Below are 16,865 nucleotides of genomic sequence, written 5' to 3' on the forward strand. Positions count from 1 at the left end.
AAAAAACTACTTCAACTGCTAGAGGAGGAGAAAGAGATTCGACGCAAATTTGATCGTGTTTGGTGCGCTCAGCCTCGAGACAACATCGAATGGGCCGAGCACAATGCAGACATGGCAAGATGGAAAGAGCTCCATAATACAATAGAGGAGTTGAAGAAGTAAACATCCAAGTACACAAGCGTCGCCGAACTACACAAAACGGCCTTTATAAAGGCCACCAATAAACTCATTCGTTTTACACTTTAGCAGACGCTCACTCTAGATACGTACGTTCGCACATGTTTTCCTTATTAATTGTAATAGTATGTAAGTTATTGTCATCCCTCATGTTTTATACAAATAAACAATAAACAAAACAAGGAAGCTATCCTACACTACAAGTGTAGAATAGCTTCCTTTTTTTAAAACACAAACCTATGACCTTGAAAACCATATGATCACCCTCATACACCCCCCCCCCCCCCAATTACACATCACCTATGACGTCACAAAGTGACGTAGCACCGGAAGCAACCATTTCCGCCTGATGGGCTTTAAACTCAATTAATTCACCCCACCTGCCCTGACAGGTGGTGCGATAGGAGTGACCTTTGGCTACTACTACTATATGTTTTCATATTTAAAAATACTGATTGATGCTAATAAAAAACTATTTAAAACTGTTTTGTGGCCTACGTGACTTTTAGTACAACGACGATATACTGATGGCAGCGACTGAAAGTAATTACCCCACAGCCACAACATTGTTCGTGTTCTGTTCGTTTCTTCGTTCGTCTCGTCATCCCGTCATCCGTCCTCGTCGGGGAGAGAAAACTACCATTGCGTACTCTCTCCCATCGCAGGTTTTGCAACGTATATTATTGTTTATTTGTGCATAAATATGCTTCGTTTAGCGAATTTTAAGGCGATTATTGTGATCAATCGTGCAATGTGTTTTGAACTTACGTAGTGGACGACAAGTAACTAAGTTAAGTGATCTTGTGATTGTGACTATTTATTTGTACGGAGGTGGTGTGCCGGAGCCTAGCTTCATCTAGCTGGGGAGACATAGTGGTAAGCTGTTAATTTGACATAAGTGAATTTTTTATCTACCCCTTTGAAACTGTTGATTTAACTTAATACAATATATAAGGTTGATTCTTATACTAGATCATAGTGCAAATAATTTATTGCTGTGATTTGAAACCAAGCTCAATAAAAGTTGTCAAAACTAATCCCAACCCCTAGATAGGCCTAGGCTGTTGTCTTTGTTTATGTTTTCGTCTAAGCAGTCCTAGTTGGTAAAAAATCGTGTTGGTTTATTTTGTGCAATATGACATCTTTAGTAGCTATTTTAAGTGCAATAATTCATTTTTAACTGTAAACTAGGCCTAACTGTTAAACCTAAGCCCCAAAACACTTTGTCAAGTTATTGAAGGGTAAGTTAATTTTGTTTGTTTACACTTAACTTGCTTCAAGATGCACCTTATAGTAATATCGTCAGTGGTTTTATACAGTAGTTTATATATCCGTTTCTGTTTGTATGTAGGCCTATAACTTAGTTAGCTATTTAAATTATTTAACAGATGCATTAGGCCTACAGGTAGGGCCTAGATGTCTAAGTAATTAACTTCATGTAGGCCTAAGTTATTACTTAAGTTAGGCTAAGTTTAACTACATAATCCACCTATCTTGGCAGATAAGAATACGGCTTTACAACTAATTTATTTATTTAGGTCTATTTCAATGGCAACCACAGTTTTTGTCATGAACCTACCTTAAGTTGTTAACTTGTGTGGAATGTTTAGGGCCTAATTAAATAATGGAACTTGCTTGTTATTCTTATCTTGTGGTGGTCGAAACCTCTAAGTTATAACGTACATTAATAATTTAACTTAAAGTTAGTACGGAGCATTAAGTTAACTTTCCTATTACTTTCCTGTTATTTTCTTAAAGGGAACATTCATTATTATCGATGATTTTTTCCCGCTATATTTTTTGATCCGATATACCGATATTAATGAACGAGATGTCAGCTGACAACTACTATAACTTAAGTAAATATTGTTCAGTATCAACAAACAATTTAAAAGTATTATATTGAAATGAAACAGTTCTAAACTAACCTTAAGTAGCCAACCAAACTTGCTGTAACATTTCCAAATCCCGTTTCATATTACTCACATGCCTTTTCTGTAATCAAACAAAATTTTGAAATGGTACAGCAAGTTTGGTTAGTTATGTTTGGTTAGCTTAGAACAGTTTTTACTTATTTCTGGATCCGCATAATATACTATTTTTGCCTAAACAAGATCGTCAATTATTAATTTAAATGTGTTTGAAGATATAAAAACAGAAGGTAGCCTATGGATCGTAAAGGAAAACACAAATATCGATATATCGAAAGAAATCAGATCGATAATTAATGAATGTTCCCTTTAACAGGATAGTACCCATTACTTTTATTAACTAAGTAAGCCTAAACTTGACTTAAACTTACTTGGTCTCCAATGACTCCATGTTGTTAGTTCAAAGTGAAGTAGTGACAAATGCGGACGTAGCTCAAATTTGCGATTAATTTTCAAAGTTGATTGTGTCTTAAAGTCGCGTTTGGACATAAGTAGGAAACGGGGTGATTCCTGGTGAAATATGTGAGAATCAATATGTAATTGTTGGACGAAGGGATTTTAATTTTCGTTGTAGGCTAGTTGCTGGTTCGCTGTCGGCAAACCAAAGACATGGTGCTCTCCATGTGTGCCGGTTTCGGTTATCTTTGAGTGAGAGAGCAGTAAATTATATATTGAGTGTATATTCCTTGTAAATTTTTCATATCGATTTAGTGAATCCAACATTCTTGAAGTGAGGAATTGTGTAAAATTGGTGTAGGCCTACGGTACATTGAAGTTTTGGAGGAACTGTGCTTAGGGTCGGTTATATTAAATTCCAGTCAATAAGTATTTCATTGTATTTGGGACTGGAATTGCTTTTCCCCTAATTATTAACTTATCCTCCAAAACTTCATTTTATACACTTTTTAGGCCTACACAATTTTACACGTTTCAGGAAGTGTTTTTATAAGCTGGGGTCTAGGTTCTAAATTTTTACCGCATGTTTTGTTGATGTGCCAGAAATCAAAACTGGTTGGCCTAAGGGTGTGATTAAATTGCATAACTTAGTAATCAATCAATCTTGACTACGGTAGATGATGGTACAATTTACTGGTCCCTTGTCATGTAACTTAACTTATTTAGGCCTAATCCATCTTCAGTTCCAAAATCATTACTAGGCATAGTCTACGTTGTTGTTATTTTATTGTACCGGTACGTAGTTCTTAGGTCCCACTCACGTATTGTCAGCTTCCTTATTATTGCACGGTTTTTGTTACCACTGATATTAACTTATTATTTGCTACTTATTCATAAGTTAGTTCATAGTTTGAATTAGCACGAATTACGATTTTAGAACTTTCATCTTTAGAACTGCCATCTTGTAAATCTAGTTTTTAGACAAAATTGTATTAGGCCTAATGGAGAAACCGTTGGAATAAATAAATAAATTTGACCTAGAACTTACTAGGTGTTTCACCTTATTGCGGCATTGTAAATTCACAGTTTGGTTTGATTCATTTATTTAAATTTATTTGACTACAAATTTACACCAATTTTACAGTTTGATTAAGTTGTGAATATTGCATTATGATTAGTTAGCCTATACTGTAGGCCTATATAATAACAATGGGAGGAATGTCAAAAGTAACAATAATAATAAGAATAGGCCTACCACAGTCATCTGGTAGTATGTTTTAAAAACCAACCATTCATGGCTAAGTAATTTTTTATCACAACAACTTTTCTTGTTTAAGTTAATCTAATTAACTTATGCAGATTGTAAGACGGAAAAGTAAGTTAATGTTTTAATACAAGTAGGCCTAGCCTACATTCTTAAGTTAAGTTAGTATTTTCTTAGTTATTCAAATGTAGGTCCAGTGAATAATTTTGACCTCCATTTGATTTAACATTGGCCTAAGTTAATTTTAAGTGTTACCAGAATTTAGTACAGTGGTACTATTTATGTATTTTAATGTTACGGGTACCTAATAATTTTATCACTTTTTCGTATGAATAAATATATCCCTTTTTGTTACAAACATGCGTAGGCTATGTACATAAAATAATTAATTCCAAAATAAACTTAAACATTACTTTGTACTACATTTGTTTGATTACACCATATTATTAGGTATAATATAAACTCTACCTGTGCTTCGTAATGGGGCAAGAGTACTAAGTTAAGATAATAATGTGGGTCTCTAAATCTAATGTAAAAAAAAACATTAAAACAAAGGCCACCATGCAAATTATACCTAGGCAAATTTCAATTGTACTTTGAGGCTAAATGAAAATCCCTTGTAGAGGCTTATTTTCATTAAGCTGTGTGGCAGAATCAACGCTAAACTTTATCGTAATGTGAACATCTATAGGCCTAATGAGAATCTAAAGTTTAACTCAAGGAAAAAGTAGGTAAACATAAACTGTAAATAATAACCCCACCGCAGAAAACCTACTGGCTAAGTAAATTTCCATTTAACTGGTCCGATTTTCCCTAATAATCCCCTTAAAATTGTCAGATTTATTTACTATTTAAATAACATAAATTTTTGTGAGTAGGCTACCGGTACTTAGGTTTGCTGCTACTGGAAAGGACCTTTCCATTAGACTATTTATGAAAGTGTGTTTTTATTGAAACTAGAGGTAGGCCCCTAGTCCAGTATCTATATAAATAAAATTAGAGTTTTGTCTGTACATTGCTCAAAATTATAAATTTTTAGATTATTTTTCCGTTTTATACATTAAGGAAGCTGAAACAAATCTCATCTCTATTTTTCTGTCTGTCGGTCTGTCTGTTACGGCCCAAAAGGCATTTTACACGGCCTTCTCCTGAAAAACGAGAGTACCTATCAAGATCCAAATCATTTTATTGTATTCACTGGATTGGCGAGATTGTCTTTAGCCATTAAAATATGGCCTCACAATTTTTTAAATAAAATGACGGATGTTTAAAAACCTGATTTCGTGCGATTTTTGTCAAGTTTCCTCCCAAAGTCCATCACATAATCTTCTATGAAATAACGAACAGCTGTTCGGATCAAGATTATTTTTTCTAGCTGTCAGCTGTCACTGATATGTTTACATTAAATGTTGTTTACAAACACCGCAAACATTTCCAATAACGTTTTGAAAGCAAAATCCAAACCAAGTGAGATTAAAAACGATTTTCCTTACATAAAGGATTTAATTTATGGAAAGTTCAATAATATGTATATTGTAACCGTAAATGAAATTAGAGATTCTTTGTGTATACAATTGTTCTGAAGTTTTGATAACCGGGAAAAAGACCTTGAATCAGTGTTGTATAGCCCTCCGAGTGTCATGCGTCGCTGCAGCGACTCACGAACACTGTTTACGGCAAAGGCTCTGTGACTGACTGAATCAGATTGAACTGGATCGAGTTAGGTACCGTATCGTTCTTTTCGTTATACTCTAAGCTTTCTCCAGAGGTCTGTCTCAGTGCTGTATGTTCTCCGAGCCGATCGTAACTGTAGCAGACAGCTGACATGCATATCTGTAAACAGCTTGGTTATCCTCGGACCGATGACTGATGTGTTTTATTACGTTTATCATTGTTTTAGTGTTAAAAATCAAAAGTAGTGATATACGTGGTGCATTATAAGAAGATTTAAATGATTTTCCCTTATGAAAAAGTTTATATATGGCCATATAAAATTCTTTTTATCCGGTTATATTTGGTTTTGGACCAAATACAACCAGATATGATCATATATGGAATCCCCCAGATATGATCATATATGGAATCCTCCATATATGATCATATATATGGAATCCTCCATATATGGAATTTTTTAATAAAAAATATATAAATAAATAAAAAAATAACAATTAAACATATTTTTACCTTAAATGGTATAAACTATAAATTAAAACTATAATAAAAATTTTAAATTCAAAAATTTCAAAACAAAATTTTTAAGCATCTGACTGGGAATTGAACCCGGGACTCCGGCGTGAGAGTCTGCCCCCTTAGCCACTACACCACGATTGCTTCATATCATGTGGATGATCAAAACCCATTACAAATAAGAGAAGCTGTATTTGGTCTCGTAAAACAAGATTTTTCTTAGACATTTTATGTCATTTGAAGAATGTTATTATTAATATAGCCTAACTACGTGACATTGATATTTGAGGCTGTTTGATAGCAAAGGTACAATTAATTAATTATTAATATAATATTCTCCTTATTTAGGCCTACTACACTTACAATTTTAAAATTATACGTCAGTTTTAAGATTTTGTTGCGTTATAATAAAATTGTACAATAGATGTATGTACAGGATTTTGTCATCAGGGTTCAAATCTGGATATTTTATTTCTTTACTAATAATTACTTTAAAGGAGAATTGCCTATATTATCTGCCCCCTTACTGTACCACATATCAACTCAATCAGTTAAGTAGTTTGTGCTTGGAGAGCAACAAGAAAATACACAAACTGATAAACTTTAGATTTTTAATATTATAAGAAGTGTTTGGGAGTTTGAGAGTTACATAATCCTAAAGTGGCAACAATCCCTTATAATAATTCCAGTTATTGTCAAAAACTCATTTATAGATGAGCATAAATGGAAAATTATTATTCCATATATGAGTAATTTAATTTCATACCTGGGAGTCATATATGACCATATATAGACCATAATTCCATATATGGAGGATATTTATGGCCATATATGGGCAATATTTTCATATATAAAAAACATGTACGGCCATATATGAACAATAATTTCATATGTAGAAAACATGTATGGCCATATATGGGCAATAATTTCATATATAGAAAACATGTATGGCCATATATGAACAATTATTTCATATATAGAAAACATGTATGGCCATATATGAACAATTATTTCATATATAGAAAACATGTATGGCCATATAAGAACAATTATTTCATATATCGAAAACATGTATGGCCATATATGAACAATAATTCCATATATATACTACATATATGGCCATATATGGACACCACCATATATGGATACAACCACATCTGGCCATATATGCTTCCATATATGCTCATCAAAACCCATATATGGCTTTATAAAACCATATATGGAATTTTGATATGGCCATATATGGCCAGAAATTACTTTTTTATAGGGGTTGAAGGGCTGGTTGATGATCCTGAAGAAGTAGGTAGTGATATTGATGTAAATTATCAGCCAGATTCCTAGCTATGGTTAGGCTATGCATTCTTAGCTAAACGCAATGTACTGAAATCTGTTTTTCACTCATAACTTATTTATTTGATAACTTACCTCACTATATGATTATATATTTGTAATCCTCATAAAATTTAGAACCAAGTGGCTATTTTCATATATTTATAAACAAATGTTCCTTATGTTTTATATGTAATATTGAAGCCCATGATTTTCCAAACAAAATGGTATATAGAACAGTATAGGTAATTAACATTGTTTTTAAGCTTCTCAGAACCGTTTTAATAAAACCTTGCAAATGAGCCAAAAATAGGCAGACATTAAGGCCAAAACAAGGGACACTCGGAGGGATAGGGCTGGGAACTTACATTTATAAAATCATCGTCGCCAATAGCTTACTAACAAGTTTTTCACTCATTGACGGCGTTTCAATGGCGGTTGAGTGAAGTGTACCGTGAAAAATCATCACTGCAGTGGGTGATAGTAACAGAGGTTTGCCGGTTTACGGATGATGCTAAACTCGCTTTTCCAATGTGTCACTTTCGGTTTTACTCACCGCTATGTGCTGCAATCGCTGGACCATACAGCCAATAAGCCCATAGACTGTATCTTGGGTACGTAGACCTACCCAATTATTCATGACAACCTTTTCGACGATGATCCTTGATACCGGTACTTTTCCCTACAATACATGTCCTACCTACTTAGGAAATCAAATTAAAAACGTTAAAAAAACTAACATTGTGTGATTTTTTCACATTTCCTTCTTATGTTAACTACATATACGAAACATAGTTTAGAGAATACGCAATCTTTTATATAACAAAAAGCTGTTTGGATGAGGTTGTTTTGTTCAAACTGTCACCAAAATGTTTACATTAAAAGTTGTTTACAAATAATTCAATTAATGGGAAATAACTTTGATTTTCGATAACTTTTTGTTAGAAAATCCAAAACCAAGAGAGAGATCAATTAGCCTCGGAACTGGATTAAGGCATTTAATTGGTCGGATGTACTATAGTTCTTAACTGTAAACGTTGGTTTTTGGTACTGGGGTTTTCCTTAGAACCGGTGGTATCAACAAGAATAATTTTTACGTACCAACACATCACTATTTACAGATTACGTTTTGCTTTTCCTTTATAGGCCCTATGTCATTATAATAGGTTTATATATTCATTTTGTTTGAGTTAAGCCTCCGAATCACTGATCAATACGTGTACTGGTGAAATTACCTGCTGTCAAGTGATCCTTTTGACCTTGAAAGGCGACCGGTTTCGATCCTCACGGGATCATCTTCAGGCGGACGTCGTCATCGTCTTTTCGTTCTTGCGAACACGTCGTTTATGATACAATTTTCTGCACAAAACTCGGAATATATAAGCCAAAACTCCTATGTGCAGAAAATTGTATCATATTCACGCTACGTTGATGACACATTAGTTATATTCAATGGTAATAAAAGGCAATTAAACTCTTTAAGCAAGCATATCAATACATTGCACAGGAATATACAGTTCACATTAGAAGAAGAAGTCAACAGTTCAATTAATTTTCTTGATTTAACCATCACTAAATCTCAAGACAAACTCAAATTTAAAATCTTTAGGAAACCAACAACGACAAGCCAAACCATTCACAATTCGTCACACCACCCAATAAGTCAAAAAATGGCGGCATACCATAGCTTTGTGCATAGACTAATATCAATCCCCCTAAGCCCAGAAGATTACCAAAATGAAATAAATGTCATAAAGTTTATAGCTGTATCCAACGGATATAAAAGCGAAATGATCGACAAAATGATCCAGAGACATCACGCAAAAAACAAGGCTACAAAACCAGCCAATGAACGGAAAAAATATGCTTCTATGGAATACGGAGTCTCACTAAATAATGTAATTAAAAATGAAATGTCCAAAAATAACATCACACTATCCTTCAAAACATCCAACAAACTAGCCAGCATTCTCAAAGATAAGCCTCAAAATAACAAACAAACCGGAATATATAAACTGAAATGTAACGACTGTCCTAGTTTTTACATAGGCCAGACAGCAAGGTCATTTAATACCAGATTTAAGGAACATCTGCCAAAGCAATCAAGACAAAAATCCACCTCAGCATATGCCAACCATCTGATTGATTACAACCACAGCTACAGTAACATCGAACATAATTTAGAAATACTCCATAAATGTAATAAAGGGCCATTTATGACAACAATTGAGGAGTTCGAAATATACAAAGCCGTAAAACAGGACCCACAAAATGTTTTGAACGACAAGCTCTCTTTCGCATCTAACATTATATTCGACACAGCAATAAAAATAGTTGAAAATGGATACAAACAAAAGCGTGCACCTGATAAGAAAGATTAGGGGAGGGGACAAGTAAACAATGACACCGGCTTGCAGCGGTCAGTCTAGACTCAACTTCCGTGTCGCCCGCCGCTCCACCGATCGGTACCATAATAGTTATTGGCCATTTTTCGTGTTTTTGTGTTTTAAATGTTAAAAACTGTCTACTCAATGTTTTTTAATAAACGACGTGTTCGCAAGAACGAAAAGACGATGACGACGTCCGCCTGAAGATGATCCCGTGAGGATCGAAACCGGTCGCCTTTCAAGGTCAAAAGGATCACTTGACAGCAGGTAATTTCACCAGTACACGTATTGATCAGTGATTCGGAGGCTTAACTCAAACAAAATGAATATATAAACCTATTATAATGACATAGGGCCTATAAAGGAAAAGCAAAACGTAATCTGTAAATAGTGATGTGTTGGTACGTAAAAATTATTCTTGTTGATACCACCGGTTCTAAGGAAAACCCCAGTACCAAAAACCAACGTTTACAGTTAAGAACTATAGTACATCCGACCAATTAAATGCCTTAATCCAGTTCCGAGGCTAATTGATCTCTCTCTTGGTTTTGGATTTTCTAACAAAAAGTTATCGAAAATCAAAGTTATTTCCCATTAATTGAATTATTTGTAAACAACTTTTAATGTAAACATTTTGGTGACAGTTTGAACAAAACAACCTCATCCAAACAGATTTTTGTTATATAAAAGATTGCGTATTCTCTAAACTATGTTTCGTATATGTAGTTAACATAAGAAGGAAATGTGAAAAAATCACACAATGTTAGTTTTTTTAACGTTTTTGTGCATGGTTGGACTCATGGAAAGAGTATGCCTCAAAAAATGAAGCAGGGTTTTTAACTCAAGATACATACAACGCATTAAAGCACACCACATTAGCAATGAAAGAACTCATAAATTACATTTTAGTAGACATACAAGTACCTTACATTCTAACAGGTAAATTTCAAACTGACAATATTGAATCTAGGTTTGGCCAGTATCGCCAAATGGCAGGAGGGAATTATAACATAAGTGTAATTCAGATATATGAAGCAGAAAGAAAGATACGGGTAAAAAGTTTACTTGGTTTGCATTCTTCTAAATATGGGGAAGTAGCATTATGTGCAAATTTAAAGGAGCTATAATGTAAGGACTCTGTTACTCAGGGAAATGTGACGACGGAAATAGATTCCAAGTTATATGGGAAAAGGATCACTTGACAGCAGGTAATTTCACCAGTACACGGTTTATATATAATAGTTTTGCCAGCACATCTGAAAATATGCAAACCAACTGTTGTTCTTTGTATAATAAGGTTTCAACTGACTACTATAAGATCCCTGTGCGTAGAACGGGCACACAGCTAGTTAACTAACTAAAAGAACTTGACCAAAAATATGTAATTGAGCTGTACCGTACTGACTTCTCTGGCCAGAAATACATAAATGCATCGGCTGAGTCAGAAAATACAATTTGTCTTAAAAATCTAATTTCTTATTATAAAACAACTTTCAAACTAAACAATCCTACTAATATTATAAATGAGAAAGTTTGGATGTATGGATGGATGGATGTATGTTTGTGACAAGTAAACACGATCAAAATACCCCTCGGATTGGGCTGAAATTTGGTATGATGATAGCTCACATTCCCGATTAACATATAGACACATTCTTATCTTAAAAGTCCTTTCGGGCTCCGCCCCAGTGGCTCTGGAGTTTCCCATGTTAACCTTATGAGTAATCGTATTTAAAAGGAATAAAAGAATTTTTTCAGCGGTTTCAACTACACAAGTTGGTTCTATGATATTAAATAGCATTAAAAAGTTACAAGGTTTACCAACAGGGTGCAGTACTATTATTTTTTTACATTTATGACAACAGCTATCCTATTAAGGCCATAAAGGTAAAATTTTGTTTTTAAAAGGCTTATGTGTAACTATTTTATCAACAGATGTAAAGATCAAAATGTTTCTATTTCGTGTTCTCTTCCCGTTGCAAAGCACGGATACAACAGCTAGTATTTAATAATTCATAAACAAAGCATACCATATGTCTTTGACTACCGGTACCTATTCGCAATAAACTCACGGACGCGGTACGGTAGTAGCATTTCTAGACACTTGTAATTTACAAAGTGATTTTTTTAAATTACAGGACTTGACTCACTTTTTAGATAGTTTAGCAGTGCATTGAAAAGCACTAGTCTATACTGTTATAATAAAGATTTTTTTAGAAAACGGTGGTTGAATGCTTTGGGATCTGCAGATTAAGATTGTTTCGCAAAGAATATGGGCATGATCTGGAACTTGTAAAAATATAAATGTTATTTTTCCTACAGTCACTCAACAAAGTTGGCTTCCTTGTACTGTTTATAGTACAGAAAGCTGCTAATTGCTGCATATTTATACTTTGTCGTACGGTTTATACTTTGTCGTACGGTTTATACTTTGTCGTACGGTTTATACTTTGTCGCACATCAGGATTTTAACCAAACAACACAAAACAGCGTGGTTTTATTATGCACGTAATCCGTGTACACTTAGAAATAGGTTGGCAACACTTAAAGATAATGATACTATGATCAGCTGATTGACTATTATAACTACGATCTAACCTCTCATTTCATGTTTATAGTTTATGCTCTGTTTTCGTTCAACGCTTTGGTTTGAACACAATCTGAAGTGTAGTATTTGAAAGATGGATTATAAGTGGGCCTAACATGTTTAAAAATAATGAACTCAACGAAAGTAATTGTGAATATACTAGTAGAACAGAATTAGCAGAAACTGAAAACATGTTTTATTAAACCTGTGTTACCAGAAAAATCAAGAATGAAGTATGAACAAGCATACGAACTGTTTTCCTCTTTGGCGCGTAAGTAAGACAGTTACAAAACTGTCATAAAATATTTTATTGCCATATTTTGAAGAACATCTACTTGTTTATTATGCGTTTATACTGATTATTTCTGTTTATACCTGTACTCTTGAAAATAAGTAACACTTAAAGATATTAGAACTACAATCAGCTGAGTATTTCCTATTCCGTTAATGGCTTGGGTTTAACGTTTAACCTAACCTAAAAACGTGTTGTATATAGTTTGAAAGACTAATTATTTATATGCTTAATGCTTTATAAAGACTGTAGGAAAAATATACAGTAGACCCCCTCTTAACCGACCTCGTATTAACCGATAATCGGATTATCCGCCTTCCATCGTAAAATATTACTGTTTGTTTTAACCGACCATGCTTTGAGAGCAGTTCGGCTTAACCGCCGCTTTCTAGGAATCTCGGCATTTCCGCTCCCACGCTGGGCGATGAGAACTGAACCATACGCTTATCTCCTCAGGATGTGACTAAGAATAAATTATTTTTTATTGATCACAAAAAATATAGCATACCGTATTGTCAGTTTTTCATCATCGTTCGTAGCGCTATCACATCCTGATCTGATTTGTTATCTGTGTGGCAAATTTATAAAATCGTAAAGTGCGTTACGATTTTGAGAACTGATTATCTTATCGCTAGAGTAAACAAACAACGCAACTTGTAGGGAAGGCAGGGAAGGGGGGTTAACAACTCCAAGGTCAAGATAGTTTTTGTTCCTCGAGCATCCAGTGAGAGGCTATAAATAAACATCCTATCCTGTCTTGTAACAAAATGGTTGCTTGTATCTTTAATTTCGACAAAAGGTTCTGTACTGTATTACGGTGGATTTGGAAAGCATCAATTAATACATTACAGTACTAAAGTTATTAAAATAGGAGTTTTTATTGACTCTTGCCTAGTACTATAATCTATTACGTTTACGTTTCTTATTAAATGGCGACCATACAAAGTAGGTATTTTAAGCCAAGTATGAATGGAGATGAGTGTAGGATTCCACTGAAAGTAGGCCTATTTAACATAACAGTGTTTTGTGTTTATTTATGACTTTTCTATCAATAGGAAAAAATGAGATAAGGTATGACTTCAAAATAATGAATTTATAATTCCAAATGAATAACACTTAATTATGTTATGATTTTAGGGATTGCCGTTTTAACCGACCTTTTGAGTTATCCGACCTAGGTCCGGTCCCATTAGGGTCGGTTAAGAGAGGGTCTACTGTAATGTGTAACACGAGTGTTAAAGGCCTTTGCTGCACTCGAGATCATTCCACACTCGCCTGCGGCTCGTGCGTAAACATTGCTCTCGTGTGCAGCAAAGTGCCACTTTACCCACTAGTTACACAAATAACTATTTCAGAAAAGAGAGTGTTTTAAGAATGTATATGCATGGACAAGTTAAAATATTTGAAGACTGAACAAATTCTTTGCAGGAAGTTCGTGAGCTGATTTTGAACGCTAGTTAGAATTGCCCTGTTTTGAAGTTAAAATAGAAATCGGGTTCTTTTATTTTCATTTCCCATACCAGCAATGTGTACACCATATTAGGAAAGACTAGTGCACCTGTTGCTCGAATTCGAGCAATTGCAAAGTATTACAGGCTTTATTTCAAAACGAATAACAGTCATAAATTACGATGACTTAAACAAGTAAACTCAAAGATAATGTAATCAATCACTCCACTCCAGTTATTGAAACTGAAAACGAACTCACTCTGAAAACTAATGCTTTTTTGTGTATCATGTGTACTATGAACAGCTGTTTTAATATGCAATTAATACAAATTATTCGTCTGAAAGGTAAACAAAATCTTTTCTTCATAAGAAATACATTGGGATTTTGATGGCCTGTGGGGCAACACCCGAGGACTTTTATTACAGGAATTGGTGAAAGGAGGCATCTACACAAACAATACTTCATTTTGACACATCGTTTGTAAAAATCCGTCCATTATTAACGGAGGAGTAGTGTTTCGTAGAAATCACCTGCACGTAAAATATTATAAGGATGGCCCCATAATAGGCTGCTGTCATAAGGACATTCTGATCAGAAAAATTGGATATTTGTTTTAGCAGAAAGATTCCGGAACCAACCCTCATGCACACACTGTTGGCATGGTAAAAACCAAAAACAAAGAGGTTTGTCTTTTCGTTGTTATTTTGTCACTGGCATAGCAACCCGTAAGACCATTGTTAATTTAAAAAAAAATATAAATTTTTCATTTTTTGTGCTTGTTTTTTAACCTTATACTGTAAAGAGATTCTGTACATCTACAGGAAAATATCTTTCTAACAATACCGGTATGCAGAGATTTTTTCCACGGTTTTTATTTTTGCGATTCACACAAGCTGAGAAATAAGGTCTTAAAAAAACGTTAATATTTAGGATATTAATAGCTTAGTAGGTATCAAATTTAATCAAATTTACCTACCAAATTTTTTCAGCATACATATGCCTTTGTAGCGCTTAGTCTACAAATAAAGTGCACTATTTATTGTTTTAATTTTTTAAGAAAATGTAATAAAACATATGTAAATATAGGCCTATAATATTGTAACTAAAGTTTTATTAACCATTGATGTTTTGTTACAGGCAAGATGGATACGCCAAAGAACACCCACTGTGCTCCTCGGATACAAGTCTTCCGGCCGACCTATGAAGAGTTCAAGGATTTCTCCAAGTACATTTTGTACATGGAAGAGAAGGGAGCACACAAAGCTGGTCTTGCTAAGGTATTATTGTAGACAAACCTAAAAAAAATATGTCAGTAGCCTACAAATTACTTCGGAAAAATTATTATATTTTGTACAATAAATACGGCTTTGCATTTAAGTTTAATATGTCAATCCTTACTTAAATTAAATTTCAAATGGATTTTAGAGGAAGGAATTTTTCAAAACTCAAGAAAATTTTTGCTAGAGAGACCTACCGGTACTATTTGCTTGGTTTTTTCTTAACAAGCTACGGTAGCTGAACCACTGAGTCGCGTTATTTTCTCCAAGCTAATTTTGTAGGAAAGGAATCTCGTGCACTATCCAGGCACTACCCGTTTCTCTTTATGAGGTATGACAATTTGATGTTACCTAAATTAATTAAGTAGGCCTACCAATAGTCAATTACAGTTTAGACTTTTAATTAACCTAAATTGTAAACATGGATAGGCCTACTCTCTTCCCTGATTATTCATCCAAAGTGAAATTGGTATATTAATTGCTGGACCGTTAATTTCACATATTAATGTCTTTGGTTCTCCATTAGTTTTGACCTTTGACGTGGATAAGACCAATCTAGGGACTTAGTTGGTAGATGGCTCTGTCCGTAGTATGAGCTAAAGATGGGAGAAGAATGCTTAATAAGGGACAGAAAATATCGCTGTAGTGTTTCCAAACAAACAAACCAAAAAGCCTGCTTACTAGGTCAAGAAAATCCTGTTTTGTGCCGCTTAAATACAACAAAAATTCTGTATTACCCAACATGCAATTCCCCGTTATAATCGGAGTGAACTTTTATGATTTTATCATGTAGCCTACTTCTTTAAACCTTGCTAAAATACTGTGCTAGAACAATTGAATCAATTGGGGTTAGTTTTCATAAGAAAAACAATATAAACTTACACAAAAAGGCGTCAGAGCTGAAATTACATTTTATTCACCATCCCGTCTTAATCCCGTGCATGGTCTAAATATCTTGTTTTTGGGAGGGAAACCTTTGTATGGAAAACAGACCTATGATATGGCAGATTTTTTTAAAATGCTGCTGCTAGAGTTGATTAGTAATACACTTCACAATGTAACGACCTATCATTTGCTTGTTTTCATCCAAAAAGGTCAAAGGTTTAAGTTCAGAATGACATTATTTAGAGTGTCATCCTCCCTAACCTTATGACGCTTTGAATCAACTGTTCGTTGACCCATTTTAAGAATTGGATTGGTTATTGGGCAGAACTTGTACCTTGTCATTCATTTGTTAAGCATTCTGCTCTTATTTAATTTATATTAATGTTATTACCGCCATCTAACAGTATTACCATGTTTGTCCGCAGGTTATACCACCACCAGAATGGAAGCCTAGAAAGAACGGCTATGATTTGGACACCTTGAATGTCACAATCCCCGCTCCTATTTGTCAGGTATTTTTAATATAGTAACTAATTTTGCTGTAGTGAATACCATAGACTAACCAGCACAAGTATACTTCTCATCCCATTGTACATTTTGAAGCTCGTTTTTTGTTTCCAGTTCATGTACTGTAACACTGGGTACTAGTGTAGACGAAATTTTGTTCCTATTATTTTACGGTTAATTTCTTGATTTGTGCTTT

At 34.2% G+C, this 16,865-nt stretch overlaps 1 protein-coding gene across 3 annotated transcripts in view; it reads left to right on the forward strand.

Annotated features, from left to right (window-relative positions):
* The first annotated feature begins 808 nt into the window (after positions 1-808).
* LOC128995068 (lysine-specific demethylase 4A-like) overlaps positions 809-16,865 on the forward strand; it is a 55,011-nt gene continuing 38,954 nt past the window's right edge. For all 3 annotated transcript variants that reach the window (XM_054419946.1, XM_054419947.1, XM_054419948.1), the window contains exons 1-3: positions 809-1,053; positions 15,138-15,277; positions 16,588-16,674. In XM_054419946.1, the coding sequence (XP_054275921.1) occupies positions 15,143-15,277; positions 16,588-16,674 (222 nt within the window). In that variant the 5' untranslated portion in view covers positions 809-1,053; positions 15,138-15,142. The remainder of the gene's footprint in view (positions 1,054-15,137; positions 15,278-16,587; positions 16,675-16,865) is intronic.

This window comes from Macrosteles quadrilineatus, unplaced genomic scaffold (genome assembly GCF_028750875.1).
Source record: "Macrosteles quadrilineatus isolate MER2022 unplaced genomic scaffold, UCM_ALF_1.0 Scaffold_5__1_contigs__length_97177068, whole genome shotgun sequence".
Classification (NCBI taxonomy): Eukaryota; Metazoa; Arthropoda; class Insecta; order Hemiptera; family Cicadellidae; genus Macrosteles; species Macrosteles quadrilineatus.